Source organism: Pristis pectinata, chromosome 26, assembly GCF_009764475.1.
Source record: "Pristis pectinata isolate sPriPec2 chromosome 26, sPriPec2.1.pri, whole genome shotgun sequence".
NCBI lineage: Eukaryota > Metazoa > Chordata > Chondrichthyes > Rhinopristiformes > Pristidae > Pristis > Pristis pectinata.
In genome coordinates, this window is record NC_067430.1 from 28,838,662 (window position 1) to 28,863,757 (window position 25,096).

At 45.9% G+C, this 25,096-nt stretch overlaps 1 protein-coding gene across 6 annotated transcripts in view; it reads left to right on the plus strand.

Moving 5' to 3' along the window:
• Positions 1 to 25,096, plus strand: part of agrn (agrin) — a 501,404-nt gene that overhangs the window by 13,065 nt on the left and 463,243 nt on the right. For all 6 annotated transcript variants that reach the window (XM_052039159.1, XM_052039162.1, XM_052039160.1 and 3 more), the window contains exon 2: positions 330 to 591. In XM_052039159.1, the coding sequence (XP_051895119.1) occupies positions 330 to 591 (262 nt within the window). The remainder of the gene's footprint in view (positions 1 to 329; positions 592 to 25,096) is intronic.

The following is a 25,096-nucleotide window of genomic DNA, read 5'->3' on the forward strand; positions in this document are numbered from 1 at the left end:
TATCTTCTACCTGTTGGAAGAGGAGTCATGCTTCCATGCTGTCTTTCTGTGATTCTATGATCTGTGGAGAGAGAAACGGGGTCGATGGTTCAGGGACAGGGGAAAGATGGAAGTGAAATGAGTTTTAACTTGCAGGGAGAGGTAGGGCAAGGGTTGAAGAGAATAAGAGGGGAAGGTGTGTAATGGGGGGAAACCAGGAAAGACTGAGTGACACACTGGTGGTGATACTGGTTGAAAGAGGCTTTTGGATTAACTCGAACGACCAGCGTGTGAAGATGTCCTTGCTGCATCGTCTCCTTGCTACTGAGTTCTGTTTCATTGTGTTGAAGGTGCGTGTCTGGAGGTACCTGAAAGGCCGGGAGACAGTGAAGAACGAGATCCTCCTGGACGGTGGGAAAAGAGTAATGATCTGCGGCTTTGGAGACCCCTTGATCTGTGACAACCAAGTCTCCACGGGTGACACCAGGATTTTCTTCGTGAACCTGGCGCCAAAATCCATGTGGCCGGCTCACAAAAACGAGCTGATGCTGAGCTCCAGCCTCATGAGGATAACACTCCGAAACCTGGAGGAGGTGGAGAACTGCGTGGAAGGTTTGAGCTCCTTTATCTGTCTGTTTCTTCTCTTCAGTTTGTGTTGTTTTGATGTTTGGTCTGCCCCTCCAGATACTGGATTGTTGATCTGATGGGGTGCATCTTGCAAGTGAGTCTCCTCTCTTGTGAGGCTTTGCCTCAATTCCAAATACAATTTTGCCTTCATTCACTCATTTATGAGAGGTAGACACCATTGACAAGGCCAGCAATTGTATCCAATCTCCATTTCACAGGCCCATTCAGAGTTAACCACAAAGCAATGTCAAGTTTATTGCCATCTGCACAAGTACGGTGAGGTACAGGTACAATGAAGAACTTGTTTGCATCACAGGCAGGTAGGTACAGACAACACATAAATTATACAGAAAATATACAAGACAGTGAAGAGACAGAGACTGGGCAAAAACAAGACCATAGTGCAATAAAAAGACAATCAGAGACAAGTCCACGGTCGTGCAAGAGGTGGTCCGTAGTGTTCCGTTGCTGAGGTAGGGTTAGGGTTGTGCAGGTTGGTTCAAGGACCTGATGGTTGTAGGAAAGTAGCTGTTCCTGAACCCAGTGGCGTGGGACTTCAGGCTTCAGTGCTTGCTGCCCGACGGTAGCAGTGCTGGTACTGATTGAGGTCTGTCGATGAGGAAGTCAAGGATCCAGTTTTCCATGTGAGTCTGGAATCACTTATGCACCACATCAGCAAATTTCCTTCCCAAATCGGGTTTCTAATTAACAATCCAGTAATTGCATGGTCACCATTATTGATATTTTCTTCCAATTTACTTACATGAATTTTAATTCTGTGGTGAGGTGGGATTTGAACTTGCTTCTGGATACTTTGTATGCTAGTGTATTGTGAACTCAATGCATTGCCTGACATTAGTTGTAGCCCTAATTGACTGACTTTTGGCCGTTCTGGAGGATATTGCGGTTGCAATTAATTGTATCTGAAACTTGCTTCCCCAAAGGTACATACTGTAATTCTGGTGAAAGATCAGAAATCGGAAACTTAAGTTTCAACTCTGTAGACTTCCTAATACAGGAGCTCCCCGGGTTATGAATGACCTGGCTTATGAAAATCCAACTTTACACAAGTTCTCCAATACATTTTTAAAGCATTTTTCAAGCTATTAATAAAAATAATAATGTTCCCTGGTATTCATTAATGACTGGATGCAGCGTGTAGTCCATTAATTTAATTATGGGTAGTGTTAGGGTGAATATTCAGTGAAAGAAAATAATTCTAGCAAGTGTATGTGGAGGGAAGTGTTGTAGGTAGCCATAGAAAACAGACGTTTCTGACTTACGGAGATATCGTCTCAAGGACAGTTCTTGGGAACGGAACCCATGGACTGCGGGTTCTTTGGAACAACAACTGCTTTGAAAGTCCCTGTGTTCAATCTGAACTACATTCAAAGTGAAGTCACAAGTTTGTTGTGTGGACCCAGCAAGATCCCCCAGCGAAACCCCATCAAATTGTCCAGTTGATCAATTTTTAGTTGCGTAAGAGGGGGATATGGGCCAAGAGAGGGTGACACAAGATCTGTCTGCTGCTCTTCAAGTAGGGTGAAGGGGTTGTTCATCTGAGCTGGTGGAAGAGACTGGAGCTCAGTGCATTCTTCAAAGGATGTTAGCTCTGACAATGCAGCATTCCCCCCTTGCTGAAGAATCGGCCTTCAGCACCCACAGTCTGAAATGGGTCAAGGTGCCACCTTCTATTGTTGGCCTTCTGGCTCCCAGTGAGCTCTGCCGGGAACCCCACCTGTGCAGAGATGAGGCCAGACCCCAGCTGCTCTCCTCTGTTTCTCGTGAAGGTTTTCATTGCTCGGCTTGTGCCACTCGTTAGGATGTGAGAGGGTTCATGGTAACTTTTCTTGTAAAATATACCAGCACAAATGTTGGAGAACTGAAGTTGAAAAGAATAATGGAATTAAGATTTTGTTGCCTGTGTCTTTTTTTGATAATGATAACTCGACTGAGTCCGGGAATGGGAATACTCTGACTCTTTCAGTAGCAGGGAATACTATTCGGAATGAACCTGAGATGGACGATCAAGGATGATGGCAGTATTGTTGGCCACACAGCTGATCAGTGAAGATTACAGCAGTTAATTTGCTCACAGGATGTGGATGTCATCGGCAATGCCTGCAATTATCGTATTGTTAACAGGAGGCCACTCGGCCCCTCAAGCGTGCTCCTTTGGTTGCAACCTCAGTTCTACGTTTCTGTCTGCCCTGTGTAACCTTTCACAAGCACGCTCGTTACGAGTCTGTGTATCTGTGCCTTAAAAAATATTCTGACTCTGCTTCCCTTTGAGGGAAAAGTCGATTCTCAACCCTCAGTCCAACCCTAACTCCTCCTGATGAGGCAGTTAACAGTCAGCCATGATCTGGGTGTGAGTGTGGGAGGTAAGGATCACAGGTTCACACATGGCACAGAGATTGGTGGTATTGTGGACAGTGAGGAGGGCTGCATAGTGATCTTAATCAGTCTGTAAGGTGGACAGAGAAATGGCAGATACAATAAATCCTGAAAAACGTGAGTTATTTCATTTTGGTAGGTCTAATAAGGCAAGGGTAGATGAATGGTAGGACCCTAGAAAATACAGAGGGACCTTAATGTTGACCTCTAAGGATCCCTGAAGACAGCAGCACAGATGGATAAGCTGGTTAAGATGGCCTACTGGATACCTGCCTTCATTAGCTAGTGTATAGAGTATAAAAGCGGGGAGGTAATGGAGGCTTTGGTTATGCAACAACTAGAGTACTGAATGCAGTTCAGGTTGCCAGACTTTGGGAGGGATTTGATTACCCTGGGGAGGGTGCAGAGGAGATTCACCGGGATGTTGCCTGGGAAGGGGTGATTCAGCTGTAAGAAGAGACTGCATAAGTTTATTTTGCTTGGGTTGGAGCAGCTGAAGTGAACTTTGATTGAGGCATACAAAATTGAGGGGGATAGAGGGATTAGGTAGCGAGAACCTTTTCTCCTTCATTGGCTCAGACCAAAGGGGGTGAGGTTTATGGGGTGGAAGATTCTGAAGGGATTTGAGAAAGACCTCTTACACCCAGGGGGTCACTGAAACCTAGAACTCATTGCATGAGGCACATACCCTCAACGTGTAAGAGTACTAGAAATGCCACGGCATTAGTATAGTCAACAACACACTGCACATTAACACGATGATGCTGGAGGAACTCAGCACGATGATGCTGGAGGAAAAGCAGAGCAGTGATAGGTAGACAAAAGAGGGGAGGCGGGGTGGGCACAAGGTGGTGATAGGTAGATGCAGGTAAGAGATAGTGATGGGCAGGTGCGGGGGAGGAGGGGAGAGCAGATCCACCGGGGGATGGGTCAAAGGTAAGGAGAGAAATGGGGAAAAAGAGAGAGGGGCCCACCCTGCCTCCCTTCCTTTGTCCACCTATCACTGCTCTGCTTTTCCCCCCTATATATTGGCCTTCCCCTTTTCCTATCTTCAGTCCTGAAGAAGGGTCCTGACCCGAAACATTGGCCGCCTGCTTTTCTCCACGGATGCTGCCTGGCCTGCTGAGTTCCTCCAGCATCATTGTGTTTTTCATCCAGATTCCTGCATCTGCGGTCCTTTGTTTCTCCAGTACGCTGCACATTAAACTTGATCGAGATGTCCTATCAATCGCGGCTCAGGTACTGGGAAAAAGGATTTTTTAAGTAGGTAGCCAATAGCTGGCACAGAAACAGTGGGCTGAAGGGTCTGTTCTCGAGCTGTTTGACTCTATGATGTTTGTATATCTGAAGTTACTCACAGGCCAGATTGGGTAAAGATGGCAGATTTCCTTCTATATTGGTGGACAGGTGGGTTTTTACAACAATCCAGTCGTTTCGTGGTTCACAATGCAGATAACATTCCCTAAGATTCCAGATTTGATTAATTGCTTGATTTTAAATTTCCAAACTACCAGAGTGGGATTTGGACTTGTCTCTGGATCAATGATCCAGGCCTGTAGCTATTAGTCACTACACCATTGCAGTAATAAAACTGTAAGGAAAGTCTTTAGAATTGAGACTGATCATTATGTAGAAAGACTGCAATTTAATCCTGCTGTACGCAAGCTGTAATTGTACACATTACAAACTAATCGGATGGAAATTGTTCCCGGACCATGAAATACAGCTTATGAAAAATTCATATTTTTTTCAAACCCCTTTTTAGAGAAGAAAATTGAGGGAACTTGATGTTTTCTGCATGCTAAATGAGAGGAGATTACCAAGCAGTAACCTAAGAGGTTCCGACGCAGCTTCTAATTAAGGCATGGTGTCTCTTTCTTGTGAGTTAAGAATGGGGAAAAAACATGAAAGATTTTTATTTCTATAGCATCTTTCAAAACCTCATGTTATCCCCAGCCACTTTACAACACAGGAATTATTTGTGTATGTGGGCATTGTGAGGTTGGAAATGCAGCAGCCAATCTGTGCATAGCAGGATCCCAGAAGTAGCAATGTGACAGCGATCTGCATCTCCCCGTTGCCAGTCACTTCAACTCCCCCTCCCCCTCCATCACTGATATGTCAGTCCTCGGCTTCCTCCACTGCCAGGGGAATTCCGAGCGCAAACTGGAGGAACGGCTCCTCATTTTCCCTCTTGGAACCTTGAAGCCTAATGGCATGAACATTGAATTCTCCCACTTCAGGTAACCTCCCCCAACAATGCTTCTTTCCTTCCCTCTCTCTCTTTTCTCTACCCTTCCCCCCTTTTTTCTCCTTACCCTTGACCCATCCCCCAGTGGATCTGCTCTCCCCTCCTCCCCCGCACCTGCCCATCTCTATCTCTTACCTGCATCTACCTATCGCCACCCTGTGCCCACCCCGCCTCCCCTCTTCTGTCCACCTATCACTGCTCTGCTTTTCCCTCCTGTATACTGGGCTTCCCCTTTTCCTATCTTCAGTCCTGAAGAAGGGTCCTGACCCAAAACGTTGACCGCTTGCTTTTCTCCACGGATGCTGCCTGGCCTGCTGAGTTCCTCCAGCATCATCTTGTTTTTTGTCTAGATTCCAGCATCTGTAGTCCTTTCTTTCCCTGACAGCGATCATATTCTGTTACTAGGAGTTTGTCAGAAGGGAGGAGAGAAGCTGACAGGAAACAGACTCTTCAATGAAACACACTGATCAACACAGCACCCACTCACACCAATGCAACATTGGTTTTGTTAGTAACTAACAAAACCTGTTTTAGTATAGAGAACAGTACAGCACAGGAACAGGCCCTTCAGCCCACGATGTCTGTGTTGACCAGGTCGTCAAATTAAACTAATCTGATCTGCCTGCACACGGTCTGTATCCCTCCATTCCCTGCTTGTTCATGTGTTTAATTAGATGCCTCTTAAATGTTGCTGCCACTACCTTCCCTGACAGTGTGCTCCAGGCATCTATCGCTCCATGTGGGGGGGAAAAAAACTTGCCTCATAAATCTCCTTCAAATTTTCCCCTCTCATCTTGGAACTGGAATTGGTTTATTATGGTCACATGTACTGAGGTACAATGAAAAACTTGTATACCGTTCATACAGATCAATTCATTGCAACGGTGCATTGAGTTAGTACAAGGGAAAACAATAACAGAATGTAGAATAAAGTGTCACAACTACAGAGAAAGTGCAGTGCAGGTATACAGTAAGGTGCAAGATCACAACAAGATATATTGTGAGGTCAAGACCCCATCTTATCGTACTGGGGAACCGTTCAATAGTCGTATAACAGTGGGATTAGAAGCTGTCCTTGAGTCTGGTGGTACATGCTTTCAGGCTTTTGTATCTTCTGCCCGATGGGAGGGGGGAAAAGAGAGGATGTTCGGGGTGGGTGGGGTCTTTGATTATGTTGGCTGTTTTACTGAGGCAGCGAGAAGTGTAGGCAGAGTCCATGGAGGGGAGGCTGGTTTCCGTGATGTGCTGAGCTGTGTCCACAACTCTCTGCAGTTTCTTGCAGTCCCGGGCAGAGCAATTGCCATTATGCATCCAGATAGGATGCTTTCTGTGGTGCATAGAAAGTTATGCCCTCTAGTATTTGACATTTTCTCCCTATGAAAGAGATTTAGTAGGAACCTGAGGGGCAATGTTTTCAGCCAGAGGGTGGTCAGTATAAGGAACGAGCTGCCAGAGGAAATGGTTGAGGCAGGTACATTAACAACATTTAAAAGGTACTTTGACAGGTGCATGGACAGGAAGGTTTAGAAGGACATGGGCCAAACGCAGGCAAATGGGACTAATTTAGATGGGAATCTTGGTCAGCAGGGACCAGTTGGGCCGAAGGGCCCCTTTCCATGCTGCATGACTCTATGACTCGATAGCAGGTGACGTTTACCTCTTTGGTGATAATTTACCTTAATGTTTCAAAACAACAGCATTACTGGAAAGCTGAAATAAGAACAAAGAATTCTGGAAAAAAAAATCAGCAGGTCAGGCAGCGTCTGTGGAGAGAGAAATGAGTTAATGTTTTGGACCGACCAAGTTCTGATGGAAGATTATCAGCCTGCTTTACTAATGTGGTAATGTAGGGAAAGGATTGATTTTGGAATGGCTGGAAATCTGTCCCTTGGCACAGGTTAGTTAGTTTAGCAATGTCTAAGCAGTCACCTATCTCAGATGCTTTCCATTATGGAAGGGAACGACATCTTCCTTTCAATGCAATATTAATAGCTTCATCCAAGGACACATAAAAAACTGCAGATACTAGAATCTGGAGCAATAAACAATCTGCTGGAGGGTCTCGACCCGAAACGTTGACTGTTTATTTCCCTCCACGGATGCTGCCTGACCTGCTGAGTTCCTCCAGCGTTTCGTGTGTGTTGCTCCAGATTCCAACATCTGCAGAATCTCTTGTGTCTCCGTTTTGCCGGAGGAACTCAGCGGGTCAGGCAGCGTCTGTGGAGGGAAATGGACAGTCGACGTTTCAGGTCGAGACCCTTCATCCCGATGCTGCCTGACCCGTTGAGTTCCTCCAGCATTTTGTTAGTTGCTCTAGCTTCATCCAAGCATTGATTGGAAACTAGGCCTAGGATTAACCCCTTGAAGTCCCTGGAATCAGAATCAGATTTATTATCACTGACATATGTCGTGAAATTTGTTGTTTTGCGGCAGCAGTACAGTGCGAGACATAAAAATTACGATAAGTTACAAAAATAAATAGTGCAAAAGAGGAATAACAAGGTGGTGTTCATGAGAGGCTGATTTCACATTACTGGTAGAGGCCATCCTTGGGTAACAAATGTGTTGTGTTTTAACAGACGTTAAAGGTTTTAAGTCAATTTTGTTCTTAAGTTGGGAAAATACACAAAAATCACTCTATGTTAACTGTAACTCCACAGTACTGTAATGAACGGCATCAAAAGCACATGAGACCGACAATTACTAAACGTGGAGAAAGAGGAAACTAGTTCTGCCATTTGTAGGAAAGAACATGTGTACTCATATCAGACAACTGAATTTAAGATTATTGAAGCTGGATCATATGTAGGGGTGTACATAAGTCAGGCATTCATATCCTGGGGATGGCCTGTATAAGTTAGTGAAGCTGCAGGAAATCAGCAGAGACCAAGCCATCACTGGATCAGATTCAACTTGCCAGGTTCTATCTGATGTGCCTTTTAAATGGCTTAGCTTTCATTTTAAGAGGTAATGGAAAATTGGCTGAAAAGTTTCAGGTATTATCAAAATCAGCACTGATACAAGAAGGAAAATCTAATCCCTGTTTGTACCATTTACCGCTCGACCTGTGCTATTTTGACTCTGGCACTTCTTTCTAAGTTTCCAGTCAGTGTGAAATCACGTCATTAACATAGTTGTCAAACAGCGCCTGATTATATTGTTAGCTGATTAAAGCTCAGAGTACCAGGCGATAGTTGCCGAGTCAGAGATTTCACCAGTGGGAAAGCCATGAACAAGGGGACAGAGCCGTGAGTAAGGGGCCGGTGATTTAAAACTGAGGTGTGTAGAAATTTCTTCTCTTGGAGGGTAGTGAAGCCCTGGAACTCTCTGCCCCCAGGCCAGATCATTAGTTATATTTAAGGTGGAGATGGATAAAAGATCGAGGAATTGGGGGTTTTGTTGAACTGGCACAGAAGAGGAGATGCCATGATCAAACTGAATGCTTGAGTGGATGAGTGGCTTACTCCTGCTCCTGTTTGCTTGTGGTCTTGCATTCATGCCTGTGACAGCTCAGGAGATTCAGACAACCACAAGGTAAATTATGCATCAACGTCAGGGAACCTGTTTTTTTTCATGCAATGGTCAACCTGAGGACTGGGCTTTGATTCAAGCCAGTGGGGAAAACTCTTTGATTGTAGGAATTTGGAGTTCTGCATTGCTTAGCAACCGCTCCCACCCCAATGCCCATTTCTCCCCGCCATATTATTGCTGGATGCACTCCTATTTCCTTTAGAGCAACAGAAATAAATGGTAAAGGAGTCTGATCTTGGGCAAGCAAATGTGGAGACACAGGAGACTGCAGATGCAGGAAATCTGGAGCAATGCAGCGGGTCAGGCAGCATCTGTGGAAAGAAATGGACGGTTGAGGTTTTGGGTCGAGACCCCTCATCAGGACTGGAAAGAAAGCAGGGAGATGGCCAGGATGAAAAGGTGGGGGGAAGGGGTGGAGCAAGAGCTGGCAGGTGATAGGTGGATCCAGGTGAGAGGGGGGGAGTGATGGGGGGGGCGGGGAGTGGGAATGATGTAAGAAGCTGATCTATGAAGTAAATACGGACTTGCCTCACAAGCTCACCAAGTAAGCAAGCTCTACCTTAAATACTCAGATTTCTGATGGGAGTTTGCAGGGGATGTTGAGGTGGGACTTTAAGGAGGGAAGGTGGTAGTTGAGTGGGAGATGGTGGTCTTCCGCTGATCTGTAACTACCCTGTGCTCCGCTGATAGCTGACTTGTCAATGCTGCTGTGTATTAGTTTCACAAACAGGACTGTCTCACTGAAACATTATGAACGGGTGTGAGGGATTGGTTTCTCTGCCTGTCAGTGCTGCGTAACTGGATGGATTTATTTTCGGAGAAGCTGACCCGTTGACCTGTTTCTTCAGCTGATGGGCTACTGACTTCATTCAGGATATGTCTGGTATCGGTTCCCTAATGAGTGTGTCTGCCAAGCAGTCTATTTGAATTGCTGGTAGTGAGGCAGATCTATGGAATAATACTATATTTCTAAAAAAAATACATAGATCTCACGTCTTGTGTCTTCCTAATGTTTCAGCATCCAATAAAATCTGCTTCAACTTCACATCTCCCTTTTCTAAAGCAATTGGCTGCTTGCTGGGACAGGGTTCTGAGGCTCTGATTGCCTCGTCTCCTCTGGAAACTTGCCCATCTTTAACGAGCTTTGACTTTGCCAGTGCATCCTTCAAGTGGGCATCAGATGCTGTCTACAAACACTGGCAGATAGAACAATGCAACTAGTTGTGTATGTTGGAAACCGAAGGAGCGGATTTATTTCTCCATGCCAGCTCTTTTCAAATTCTCTCCTCCTCTTCTGGGTGTGCGTATTTTTTGTTGTACTGTGGTTTCATTGAACACATCTCAAATGAATAGTCCATTCGTGACACCAGAAGCCAGACCATGGCTGTGGCCAGTACTGGTGGGGAGGGAGGAATGTCGCTGTCTAATTTCCCCTAACATGTTTTACAAAAGCCTCTCCTGGCAGTTGTTCCTACCAATTCTGACAAGATCGTCTTGAGCTTGGTTGAGGTGGATACATTGGAAACCAGAGGTACTGCCATCATGAAAACTGTTCCAGTCAGTCTTGAGCCAATAGTGATTGAACTTGAAAATTATTTCACTGGCTGTAAAATACTTTGAGGTATCATGAGGTCATGAAAGGTGCTACAGAAATGTACCTCTGTCGTGCCTGTGTCATGTACAAGGTGTTGGCAAGGCTTCACCTAGAGCAAGTGCACAGTTCTGATCTCCTAATCTAAGCAAGGATATACTCAGCATTGGAGGAAGTCCAGTAGCGGCTAGTTCCTGGGATGGGAGGGTTGTTGTGTTACAAACGGCTACAGAAATTGGATGTGTATTCTTTGGAGTTTAGCAGAGTGATGGATAATCTCATTGAAACGTAAGATCCTTAGAGGGCAAGACAGGGTAGATGTTGAGATGTTTCCACTTGTGGGACACTCGTATGAGGGAACAGAGTTACAAGAAAAGGGTGCTGTCATTTAAAACTGAGGTGTGTAGGAATTTCTTCTTGAGGAGGGTGGTGAATCTCTAGGATTCTTTACCCAGGAGGATTGTAGAGGCTGGTTCACTGGAAATATTTGAGGGAGAAGGCAGATAAATTTTTGAACGATTGGGGAACTGAGGGCCTTGAGGAACTAGCACACAAGAGGTGAAGCCTTGATCACGACTGGCAGGGCAGGTTTGAGAGGCTGACTTGTGCCCCTGTTTTCTCATGGTCTTGTGTTCACCACATGCTTATTTTGGCTGCAACAATCGGGGGGCTGGGTGGAGCCGAGCAGAGCTGGGACTCACTCACTCACCGAGTCGGCGAGGCCGGCTGGCGGCTGCTCTTTCTGCGCCTGCTCGCTCTCCGGTCACCGCTGTGTCTGTGGTCCTCTCCCACGCACTGTTGTCCATTTCCAACTTAAGAACTGTTCATAAGAACATAACATAAGAAATAGCAGCAGGAGTAGGCCAGAGCATTCAATAAGATCATGGCTGATCTGGCTGTGGACTCAGCTCCACCTACCTGCCTTTCCCCATAACCCTTAATTCCCCTACTATGCAAAAATCTATCCGTGTCTTAAATATATTTAATGAGGTAGCCTCTGCTGCTCCCTTGGGTTATGAACAGTTTGCAGAAATGGAACCCTGTTGAAACCTGGGGACTGCCTGTACTAAGGAAACCCTGAATGCAACCAAAGCCTCCAGATAGCTTCACTGAGGAGATAAAAGGGACAGCAAACAATGGGAGAAGGTCCGATGGTTACAGAAGGCATCATTGACCAGGAACCGCCTTCCTGGTTTGAGTGCCTCCGTCCAGCCATTCATCCACCTTACTATCTGCCTGCTTCGTCAGAATAAACAATACTGTGTAAAAGAGGTTATCAATAACCGTCTGCTCTGCTGCCAATTTCATGCCCTGTTGAAGAGCAGGCATTCGAAATGGGCTCAGCTCCAAATGTTTCCCTTGCAACATCATGGATTAGGTGAATTTGCTGCAAATCCCTCTGGTTAATTGGATGGAAAGTCTGCTTGTTTTACCTCCTGTTTATGGGCAAATCCTTAAACCAGGGTCATCTTCCTAATTCACCCTTTGAACTCCAAGCCCTGAGAGTTTATCCCTCAAAAGACGAGACAACGTGGTCCTATTTAGGCACGTAAGTTTAGGCTTTCTAAGACCGTGGATGTAAACATTGATTAAGGAATTAATACAGTTGTGATCATATTTCTCAACTTTTGTGTAGGTTAAAGTATGCAGCAGGGTCATTCTTAACAGGTTTGCCTTGTTGTCCCTGCAATGTACTTCAAGATTTAGTGTCACTGCTGATTGATAAATCCTAAAAGAAAATGTTTTTTTCCCACAACTTAAGGGAAATAACAAGATCACAGATTTAAATGTGACAACAACTGTGATGTAAGCACTTGTGAAGGTAACACAGTGAATATCAGCTGTTTGCATCTTGTTCAGTGATTGTCTTCCAAGTCAAGAATCATTGGTAACTACCCATCATTACCCATTATTTCATTACCCATCCCGTTGCCCTTGAGAAAGTGAAGCAGCCAGCATAATCAAAGACCCCACCCACCTGGGTCATTCTCTCCCCTCTCCCATCAGGTAGAAGATAGAGGAGGCTGAGGGCACGTACCACCAAGCTCAAGGACAGCTTCTACCCCACGGTAATAAGACTATTGAACGGTTCCCGTATACAATGAGATGGACTCTTGACCTCACAATCTACCTTGTCGTGACCTTGCACCTTATTGTCTACCTGCACTGCACTTCCCTGTAGCTGTGACACTTTACTCTGTATTCTGTTGTTGTTTTTACCCTGTACTACCTTAATGCACTGTGTAATGAATTGACCTGTACGAATGGTATGCAAGACAAGTTTTTCACTGTACCTCGGTACAAGTGACAATAATATACCAATACCAAAGTGGCGGTGAGCTACCTTGAACCATTGCAATACTTCTGAAGGAACTCCCAGTGTTATTGGGTAGGGAGTTTTTGGACCGAGAGCCATCCAACTGACAGACCAGTGATATATTTCCGAGTCAGGATGATGTGTGACTTGGAGGGGGAACCTTCAGGTGATGGTGTTACCATACATCTGCCGCCCTTGTTCTTCTTGCTGGTAGACCCATGGGTTTGGGAGGTGCTGTTGACGTAGCCCAGTTGAGTGACCGCAGTGCATTTAGTAAATGGTACACTGTATCTACAGTACCCTATTGATAGAGGGAATGAATGCTTAGGGTGGTGGGTGGGTGCCAATCAAGCGGGTGGCTTTGGATGGTTTTGTGGGGAGCTGTGCTTACCCAGAGTTTTCCATCATGCCCCTGCCTGGTATCTTGTGGACAGTGGAAAGTCTGGAGGGTGTCAGTCAGTGAGCCAGAACCTCGGAGAGAAGTCTGTGGGTACACACAAAGAGCTCTCTGACGTGGCGGTATGATTGTATGCAAGAGTGGATTACGGACATTAAAATAACTGAGCCAATTTCTGGAAACATTGGGCTATGTTACTTTTAGCCCCACTCTCTTTCTTTCACACGCATGCATAGACACAGACACACAGACGCGCGCGCGCACACACACACACACATACACACGTACACAGACGCACACACACAGCCTCAAATGAGGTCGTAGCTCTAAGGTTTGTGTGGAGGAAAGTGACTGGTTGACTTCTTGGTCTGTGACTATCAGAGCTGAAATTGGCTCAATTATTTTAACATCCATAATCCACTCTTGCATACAATCATACCGCCATGTCAGCTCTTCGTGTGTACCCACGGACATTTCTGTGAGGTTACCAAGAGCTTCTGATATCTGTGGCCTTGTCCTGTGGTGTGAGTTGGTATTTTCAGGAGAAAGCTCAGTAAGTTGTGGTAAAAGAACAGAGAGCACTGAGCTTTTAATGGCTTTTCATTGTTATTGGGCAAAGCTTTCCACCTCATAAAATGGAGAGGTCAACAGACGCTGTTGCAGAAATCCTGAAAAGTGCATTGTAACCAATGCCTGATAGAACGACATTCAGTAATCCCATCAACTGGAATTTGGGAATGTGAGGCTGCTGAAGCTTCTGCAGCATTTTTAGAACTTGCATGTCATAAGAGAGGTTAGTCGATGAGTTGATTCTTTCTTATTGACTTACCCTGGAGATGTGGACAGCACTGGTAATTTAACCTTTTATTGATTGTTCATAATAAACCCTTGAAACAGACTGTCTTCCTGAACCCTTCAGGTGGTTAAAAATCAATCACATTGTTGGGTCAGGAGCTCCTCTGTAGATATCAATAATCTTTTACAGAAATTGGGTAGGTTCATGGTCACCATGACTGGTGCCAGCTTTAAGTTGCAGATTTATTTAATTATATGAATTTTAATTCCTCAGGTGCTGTGCCAGGATTTGAACTGTCCTGCCTTTTGGGTGCTGCTGTACGGTTAATATCGCAGCTGGGCTGGAGTGGTTGACTGGCTTTATCGTCCTCTACCTCACCCCCCCCCCCCCCTCCATTAACACTGGAGACTTGGGAGCACGTTGAAGTTCCCTTTTTAATCGGTGTTGGGCTTGATGTGAGGGGCCACTGGTGGGTCCAGCTTGTAGGAGGATGTTCCGAAGCATGACTAGTGTAACCAGTTTCTGACCTACTCATTCAGTGTGGCACTGAGCCATTCCTCAGTTGCAGTAAATTGTTTTTTATTTGATTCTTATTTTGGGCAGCACAGCGGCACAGGTAGTAGAGCTGCTGTCTCACAGCGTCAGAGACCCAGGTTCAATCCTGACCCTCCGGTGCTGTACGTGTGGAGTTTGCACATTCTCCCTGTGACCGTTTGGGTTTCCCCCCGGGTGCTCTGGTTTCCTCCTGCATCCCAAAGACATACGGGTTGGTGGGTTAATTTACTGCTGTAAATTGCACCGAGGGTGTTGGTGACTGGTAGAATCGGGGAGGAGTTGACAAGAATGTGGCCATTAAAAAGAAAGTAAGAATTTATGTAGATGTAGACTCAGTGGATGGAAGGGACTGTTTCTGTGTTGTATCTCTCTACAACTGTATAACTCTATGGCGATTAACTGTTGGAAACTGTTGACTCGGGCACCTCAGGACTAGGAAGCAGGACTAAAGATCATGAGTTCTTAATCCCGGCACTTCAGCTGGAAAGTCCACATTTGCGAGCAGTTGGTTAACGGGTTTGTTTGGTCTTGGCTGTGATATGACGCCAGGTTTGGTGTGCAGGGGCTGAAATCAAGGATTTGAGTATTGCCAGCTGATCCAAATAATAGCCATTTCTCTGCTACCTAACTGCTGAGAACTGAACTTAGAACTTTGGATCTTAAACTTGTCGACTTGAGTAGGATAGCAGTGAGCTGGGGTGGTACCTGTGGAAACTTTTTTTCTCTCTATTTTGGATCTGGGTGTCACCTGCAAGGCTAGCGTTTGTTGTCACTGAAAAGATGGATGGTGAGCTGCCTTCAGAGGTAGGATATCTTTATTAGTCACATGTACATCGAAACACAGTGTTTTGTGTAGGGTGTTCTGGGGGCAGCCCGCAAGTGTCGCCACGCCTCTGGCGCCAACATAACATGCCCCTAACCCGTACGTCTTTGGAACGTGGGAGGAAACCGGAGCACCCGGAGGAAACCCACACAGACACGGGGAGAACGTACAAACTCCTTACAGACAGCGGCCGGAATTGAATCCGGGTCGCTGGCGCTGTAATAGCGTTACGCTAACCGATACAAACTGTGGCAGCCCTTCAGGTGAAGGTTCTGCAATGTCCTGTTGGGGAGAGTGGGTTCCAGAACCTTGATGCAGCAGTGAATGAGGAACAACAATGTATTTCAATTACAGGATGGTGTGTAACTTGGATAGGGGATGGTGTTTCGCTCTACCACTGCCCTTGTCCTTCTTGGTGGTAGGGGTTATGGTTTCAGGAGGTGTTGTTGGAATAGCCTAGGTAAGTTAATTGCAGTGTAATTTGTAGATGGTACACACTTAAGCCACTGTGTGTTGGTGGGAGTGAATCTATAGGGTGTGGAATGGGTACCAGTGAAGTGGACTATTTATCCTGGGTGATGTTCAGCTACTTAAGTATTGTTGGAATTGCACTCATTCAGGCAAGCAGAGAGTATTCCATTACACCCCTGTGTCCTACCTCCTGGATGGAGGCAAGACTTTAGAGTGTTCGGCAATGGGTCACAGGATACCAGCCTCTGACCTACTCCTGCAGCCACAGTATTTATGTGGCTGGTCCCAACTGAGCTTCTGGTCCATTATGACCCTCAGGGATGTTGATTGCGGAAGACCTGGTGATGATAATGCCATTGGATGTCACAGGTAGGCGGTGGACTCTTTCATTGGAGATGGTGATTGGCTGGGACTTCCGTGGCACAAATATTACCTGCCATTTACTAGCCCGTGCCAGAATGATGCCAAGGTCGTCTTAGGTGCTGGCATGGGTTGCTTCATTTCCTGGGGATTTGTGAATTGAATATTGTGCAGACATCAGCGAACAGCCCCAGCTCTGACTTTACAATGGAAGAAATTAGACTGATGAGCAGCTGCAGATGATTGAGTCTAAGGCACCCCTGGGGAACTCTGACTATTATGTCCTGGGGCTGGGATGATTGACCTCCGACAGCCACAATCAATTTCAAATTTGCAGGCTTTTGAAGGGCAAGTGCATCTTGACGGCATTGTAGACAACGCCTTCTAACTCTTTGTCACTGATTGGGAGTGGACTGATTGGGCAGTAATTAGCTGAATTGGGTCAGGGTCTCAGAGTACTCTGCAGAAGCCATTTATTCAACCGAGAGGGAAGATGATGGTGAGAGGAAATGTAAGTTTTTTCTAAAAATAAACTTCACTCACGTACAGAAATAAAATTGGGACATTATTATCTTCACCCACTTGACAAGAAACCAAGGGAGGTTTGGGGGGTGGGGGGTGGCATTGCTAAGCAGCGACAGTATCACAGCTGCAGAAAGGGAGGGATGTTGTGGAGGATCGTCTACTGAGTCAGTGTGGGTGGAGGTCAGAAACAGGAAGGGAGCGATCACTCAGTTGGGAGTATTATAGAATACTATAGAGTCCCCCCAATAGCCACCGGGACACGGAGGAGCAGATAAGTAGGCAGATTTTGGAAAGGTGCAAAAACAACAGGGTTGTTGGCATGGGTAACTTCAACTTTCCTAATATTGATTGGCACCTCCTTTGTGCAAAAGGTTTAGATGGGGCAGAATTTGTTAGGTGTGTCCATGAAGGATTCCTGACACAGTATGTGGACAGGCCGACTACAGGAGAGGCCATGCTGGATCTAGTACTAGACAATGAACCTGGTCAGGTGATGGACCTCTCAGTGGGTGAGCATTTTGGAGATAGTGACCACAACTCCCTGACCTTTGGCATAGCCATGGACAGGGATAGGAGCAGACGATATGGGAAGGTGTTTAATTGGGAGAGGGCTAATTATAATGGTATTAGGCAGGAACTCGGGACCGTAAATTGGGAACAGATGTTCTCGGGGAAATACCCAGCGGAAATGTGGAGGTCGTTTAGAGAGCTCTTCCATGGGGTTCTGGAGGGGTTTGTCTCGCTGAGTTAGGGAAAGGATGGTTCACGAGAGGTGAAATGTTTAGTCAAGAGGAAGAAGGAAGCATATTTAAGGTTTAGGAAGCAAAAGTCAGACAGGGCTCTTGTGAGTTATAAGGTAGCCAGGAAGGAGCTTAAGAAGGGACTTAGGAGAGCTAGAAGGGGACATGAGAAGGCCTTGATGAGTGGGATTAAGGTGTTTGACACATGTGTGAAGAACAGGAGGATGACTACCGTGAGGGTAAAACCACTTGGGATAAAGGGGGAAATGTGCCTGGAGGCAGAGGAGGTAGGAGAGGTCCTGAACGAATATTTTGCTTCATTGTTCACTAGGGAGGGGGACTTTGACCAATGTGAGGCCAGCGTAGAACAGGCTAATGTGCTGGAGCATGTCGAGGTTAAGAAAGAGGCAGTGTTCGAGTTTCTGAAAAACATTAGGATAGATAAGTCCCCGGGACTAGACAGGATATACCCCAGGTTAATATGGGAATTGAGGGAAGAGATTGCTGGGGAATTGACGATGATCTTTGCGTCCTCCCTGGACACAGGAGTGATACCAGAGGATTGGAGGATGACAAATGTTGTTCCCTCGTTCAAGAAAGGTAATAGGGATAATCCTAGGAATTATAGACCAGTGAGGCTTACATCAGTGGTGGTCAAGCTATTGGAGAGGATTCTTTGGGGCAGGATTTACGAACATTTGGAGAAGCATAGTCTTATTAGGGATAGTCAGCATGGCTTTGTGAGGGGCAGGTCATGCCTCACAAGCCAATTTGAGTTTTTCGAGCAGGTGATAAAACAAATACATGAAGGTAGAGTGGTGGATGTGGTGTATATGGATTTCAGCAAGGCGTTTGACATGGTAGGCTCATCCAGAAAGTCATGAGGCATGGGATCCATGGAAACTTGGTTGCATGGATTCGGAATTGGCCTTCCCACAGAAGGTAGAAGGTGGTAGTAGATGGAACGTATTCGGCCTTGAGGTTGGTGACCAGTGGTGTTCTGCCGGAATCTGTTCTGGGACCCCTGCGCTTTGTGATTTTTATAAATGACTTGGATGAAGAAGTAGAGGGTGGGTTAGTAAGTTTACAGATGACACAAAGGCTTGGAGGGATTGTGGATAGTGTAGAAGGTTGTCATAGGTTACAATGGGTTATAGAGAGGATGCAGAGCTGGGCAGAGAAGTGGCAGAAGGAGTTCAATCCAGAAAAGTGTGAAGTGATACACTTTGAAAGGTGGAACTTGAAGGTGGAGTACAAGGTTAATGGCAGGATTCTGAGCAGTGTTGTAGAGGAACCGAGGGATCTTCGGGTCCACATCCATAGATCCCTCAAGGTTGCTGTGCAAGTTGATAGGGTGGTTAAGAAGCTATATGCTGTGCTAGCCTTCATTAGTTGGGGGATTGAGTTCAAGAGCCACGAGGTAATGTTGCAGCTCTATAAAACTCTGGTTAGACCACACTTGGAATATTGTGTTCAGTTCTGGTCGCCTCATTATAGGAAGGATGTGGAAGCTTTAGAGAGGGTGCAGAGGAAATTTACCAGGATGTTGCCTGGATTAGAGAACATGCTTTATGAGGAAAGGTTGAGTGAGCTAGGGCTTTTCTTTCTCGAGCGACGGAGGACGAGAGGTGACTTAATGGAGGTGTATAAGATTATGAGGGGCATAGATAGAGTGGACAGCCAGCATCTTTTTCCCAGGGCAGCAATGGCCAATACCAGCGGACATCCGTTTAAGGTCAGAGGAGGAAAGTTTAAAGGGGATGTCAGAGGTAGGTTTTTCACACAGAGAGTGGTGGGTGCCCGGAGCACGCTGCCGGGGGCACTGGCAGAGGCTGATAATAGAGACTCTTAGATAGGCACAAGGATGTAAGATAAATGGAGGGTTATGGGCCGTGCAGGAGGGAAGGGTTAGACTGATCATGGAGGAGGTTGATATAGGTCAGCACAATACTGTGGGCCAAAGGGCCCGTGCTGTACTGTTCTATATTCAATTCAAAGCATTCACTTACAGTAAATCAATGTCACTAAACTTTCATCCTGAAACATTGCATTAGTGAAGTGTTTGAGAGTCTGTTACACAGAGCCAAGACTTTGGTGTACAGTGGCAGCAGGACCCTGGACTGTGTCCTTCCCCACAGAGTCTTTGTGTTGGCTGCCCCGAGCTTTAGTGCGTCCCTCAACACGTCCTCCTACATCTTGGAATGTGCCAGTCAGCAGCATTCCCTTGTGGGCACCTCCTCACACTGGAAGACCAACAGTGAGAGGCAAGAGGAAATCTTATATTCCTTCCTGTCCCTCCATTTTGTTGTATCTTTGAATTAGTGGGTTGTTTGAAGGGAGTGTGCTGAGGGTCAGCCCAGTGCTCACTGAGCAAACTTGGTAGCTGTCAGATTATTACATTCATTCCTCAGCAATGTTTTATTTCTGTTTTCAGACATGTCTCTTTACAGCTGCCAAAATAATGAAACTCATTTCACAGCTGACAAAAGTAAAATGTTACTGTCTCAAGAGACACCCCTCCCTCCTCTCTCAGTCTCTCCTTCCTCCTCTTTCTCTCACTGCTTTTTTTTTATGCGACATAGGAGCAGAATTCGGAGCATTTGGCCCTTCGAGTCTGCTCCACCATGGCTGATTTATTTTTCCCTCTCAACCCCATTCTCCTGTATTCTCCCTGTAACTTCTGATGCCCTCACTAATCAAGAACCTATCAACCTCCGCTTTAAACACACTCAATGACTTGGCCCCCACAGCCATCTGTGGCAATGAATTCCACAGATTCACCACCCTCTGGCTAAAGAAATTCCTTCTTGTCGTTGTTCTAAAGGGATGGCCTTCTACTCTGAGGCTGTGCCCTCTGGTCCTAGACTCTCCCACTACTGGAAACATCCTCTCCGTGTCCACTCTATCCAGGCCTTTCAATATTCGGTCGGTTTTATGCTTTCTCTTGCTCTTTCTCCTTGATTTTCTTATCCATTTATCCATTTATTATTCTTTTCCCTCCCTCCTGAACCCCTGTGTCTCCTACACCATATTCCTTTGCCTTACAAAGCACAATACACCACTAGTGTCTGATCCAAAACTCATCCAACGGTCTGAAATTTGCTGTCACAAGCACCTGGTTTTGCCTTGAGACTGAGTGAGCAGTGATGTATCTCATGTACCTCAGCCATGTCACCTTCACCATTCCTTCCCCATTCATGGCTCTCCTGAAGATGGTGGTGATGACTCTTGGTCAAGTGCCCCAGTATCTCACGCAGACCATTGGTGTTGCATAGTTGTATCTACAATGCAGATCGTCGCGGTGCAGAGATAATGCGTGGGACTAAATCCCGTTCCATTTGGTACCCTCGTGGGTCTTTTATTAACAATAATTTCTTTTCTGGCCTCCAGGGTTCTGCATCTCTCAGCAGCAATTGGGAAGCAGGAATATTCTCAGCAGATTTAACTCAGAAGGGGTGGAGAAAGTCAAGCCTCTTTTATAACTCTTGCTTTATTTCCGCCTGTTGAATGATTTGCTCTGACATCCACCTGGCCAACAAAACGGAGCTTCCCAGTACCACCCAGGTCCGACGTCCGATGGCATACGAGCGTCAGAAGGCTCCTGGCTAAAACTGGGAAAGCATCTTAAGTTTTTTTTTCCCAGAAATGTTGAGCAGAGCTGTGGTTGTATGGCAGCACAGCGGCACAGCTGGTAGATCCACAGCCTCGCAGCTCCAGTGACCCAGGTTCAATCCTGATCTCTGGTGCTGTCCGCGTGGAGCCTGCATGTTCGTTCTGTGACCACGCGGGTTTCCTTTGGGTGCTCTGCCTTTCCTCCCACATCCCAAAGGTACATGGGTTTGTAGGTTAATTAGCTGCTGTAAATTGCCCCCTGTGTATAGATAAGTGGTTGAATTTGGGATGTAAAATGGTTGATGGGAATATGGTGAGAGTAGGTTCTCAGGAAAACTAGTGGGGGGATGGAATTGGTCTTGATGGGCTGAATTGACTTGATGGGCTGAATGGCCTCCTTTTTGTCATCAAGAAACTTGAAAATATGACATTGGCCTCTCAAAGCAAACCAGAATACTAAAGGCTATTATTTTATCCAACTATCCAAACAGGGGGGACTGCCTAAAGGGAAAATGGAATTGGGAAGTTGACTGACCCTATGCCCACAACTGGGGTTACAAGCTCCTTGGCCAACCCCTTGCATATTAAGGAGATCAGTGAAACAGCTGGCAGACTGACCGACCAACTTTCCCCATGAATATTCCAGGGGTATTAATGACATGGGTGTACCAGTAGGCTGTGTGATTCAGATGGTGAACCTGTGTCTTGCTTCTATTAATATCTTTTTGATGTTTAGTTTAATACTAAATGCATTTTTGCCACCTTTTTGTTGCATTGCCTTGTGCTGTTGCTGCAGAATGGGGTCACTGCCCAATCTGAAGTAACTCAAGTCTAGCAAAATGTGTTGGGATGATGGTGGAATATCTTGGCTCAATTTCCTGCGTGTAATGTTAAAAAAAAGAATGATAGAAAAATGGAGGGCTATGTGGGAGGGAAGGGTTAGATCTTAGAGCAGGATAAAATGTCGGCACAACATTGTGGGCCGAAGGGCCTGTACTGTGCTGTAGTGTTCTATGTTAATCTACGCTCTCATGAGCAAGTTTGGTCCCTGGCCTTTGCACTTCCTAAAACAGATATAGTTCAGAATTTGCTGATAAGATTTATTGTGTCAGGTGTTGGTTGATTACTTGGCAGATCGATTGGTTCACAGTCACAAGAACCAAGACAACCGGAGCCCCCACTATCCTGCCCCACCCTTCAGTATGACGATGGCTGCTTTGCTCCAGGCCTCAACTCCTCTTCTGAGACAGCTCCACACAGCCCTCAATTACCTGATCTCTCAAAGATTTATCTACCTCCTCTTTCAATACCTCCAATGATGCTGCCTCCACAAGCATCCAGGGTAGGGAATTCCGTACCCTCTGCGAGAAGAAGTTCTGACATACTTCAGTTTTAAATGCCATCTTATATCGTAACTATGTCCCCTTGTTTAAAACTCCCTGCTAGTGGAAGTGAAATGTAGTTAACTCGTTCTGGAAAATTGCTTTGGGATAAAAAGTTGTCCTCGGTTGCTTGTGTAAATGGGCTAAGTAGTAACACCTCTGTGTTGTTCATTATGGTTTATTATTATTGTCACATATACAGTGAAAAACATTGTTTTGCATGCCATCCAGACAGATCATCTCATCACATCAGTACATTGAGGTAGTACAAGGTAATGCAGAATAAAGTGTTACTGTTACAGAGAGAGTACAGTGCAGGCAGACAATAAGGTGCAAACATACCAAGGTAGATTGTGATGTCGAGGGTCCATCTTATTGTACTCGGGGACTGTTCAATAGTCTTATAACAGTGGTACAGAGGCTTTCCCTGAGCCTGGTGGTACGTGCTTTCAGGCTTTTGTATCTTCTGCCTGATGGGAGGGGGGGGGAAGAGAGAGTGTCCAGCGTGGGTGGGGTCTTGATTAGATTGGCTGCTTTACTGAGGTAGTGAGAAGTACAGACAGACAGTCCATGTCCTCTGCTTCTGAAGTTTGGTTCCGCTAGCTTAAATTGTATCCCAAATTGAGATGTGGAGAACAATGTACAGCTATTGTACGTTTAACGCAAAAGACGGGATGAACTTCCACCCATCTCCGTACTCTTGGAAATGTATATAGAGCTCAGTGCATTAACTATACACCTGTAGTAGGATTATCTCTGCAAAAAGGGCTATGGGACCTCCCAGATTAGCTCCCATGAACTTGGTCATTGCTTGATCTCTACTAAGGGTCTAATGAAATTACCCCAAGCTAGAGAAAGAGGAACGAAAAATATCTAGAATTCCTATCCCTAGTTGCTCTCTCCAGCCAAGCCTGTAGATAACAGCATCTTTTGACGTACTTCCCAACAGTCTCTGGCCAGTACAGCACTGAAGGATACTCCATGTGGAGCTGTACCCAATCACTCTGCTTTAGAGGGAAGAAAGTTGGGAGGAGAGGAGAGGGGAGGTTTTCCCTCCAAACTGCACATCATCCTGATTTGACTGTATGTTGCTATACCTTTATTGTCATAGTCATAACCACAGAGGACAGCACAGAAGTAGACCCCTCAAGCACCCATTTTTATGCTAATCCTCCCTCAACCTATGTTATTCTCCCCACCCTTCCCATCGACTCCCCACAGATTGTATCATTCACCTACACTAGGGGTAGTTTACAGTGGCCAATTAACCTACCAACCCGTATGCCTTTGGGATGTGGGAGGGAACCGGAGCACTCAGGAAACCCACACGGTCACATAGAGAATGTGCAAACTTGACCCAGATGGTAATCGAGGTCAGGATCGAACCTGGGTTGCTGGAGCTGTGAGTCAGCAGCTCTACCAACTGTTCCATCCCAAACTGTGTTGGAGATCTAAATCCCGGAACTCCCTCCCGAACGTCATTGTGAGAAAACACCCTCATCAGAAGGACTGCGGTGGCTGAAGAAGGTGGTTCACCATCACCTTCACGCAGGGGCCATTGGAGACGGACAACAAGATGTTGGGTTTCTCATTCCAGAAATGAATTTTCAAGAGTTGTTCCACAGGAATAAGGTGACCCTGAAAATGATTGAACCAGGTCAAGGAAACCACAATGCAGATTTGTCTTGGAAGTCTTTGGGACTAGAACTCGAGTTTAGATCATCCATTAATTAAATGGCCTGATTCTCAGGGTTTTGTTTGTTGCACCTATTCACAATCTTGGGTGAGGTTCAACATAGCTGGAGAACAAAGAAGGCTGTGTGTTCGTGGTGTAGAGAGTAAATCTGGTGCATGGAGCAGTGTACAAGACATGTTGCAAGGTATGCAAGACAAGTTTTTCACTGTACCTCGGTACAAGTGAAAGTAATAAACCAATACCAATACATTACCACTCTGTCACTGGCAGCATATTACATCAAAGGAAAGTGTGTTCTACTGTCTAATTTTAAAAGATGAAGTTCATAAAAATCAGGAGAGTAATGATGAAGAGTATTTATCAATAGTAGCAGCTGCCATTGCTGGTTAAGAAGTGAAATGTCCCCTGTCACTGATTTCCATCCAGAGAACCTTGCTGGGAAATTGTGCAGGACTTGCCTGGTTGACCTCAACCTTGTGTGTTACCGGGAATTGGCGTTTGCTTGGTGGAGTTGGGTAGAGGAAGTCCCACCCATCTGGAGTCGGATGCGACAGAAGGAGTTTCTGTCTGGGGGGGACAGTTTTCGGAAGCGTAGGGTTACTCATTATTGTAAGGGACAGTCTGATCCCACACACATGCAGAGCTCAGCAGGTGCAGCATTGCGAGGCTTGGAGCCTGCGGTATGGACCTCTGGACAGTGACAGCGTTAACCGGACCACCCTGCTGCCAAAACCCCTGGGAGCTTGAACCTTCTGACTTAAAAGCAAGGGACGTGCAAGTAGGCCACGCCTGGAATACATTAATTGTTGATCTCTGATATAAAATCTAAAGAAATTTGACATGTCCCCTTTGACACTCACCAATTTTTATCAATACACCATAGAAAGTATCCTATCCGGATGCATCACGGCTTGGTACGGCAACTGCTCTGCCCGGGACTGCAAGAGACTGCAGACAGTTGTGGACACAGCTCAGTACATCACAGAAACCAGTCTTCCCACTGTGGACTCTGTCTACACTTCTTGCTGCCTCGGTAGAGCAGCCAA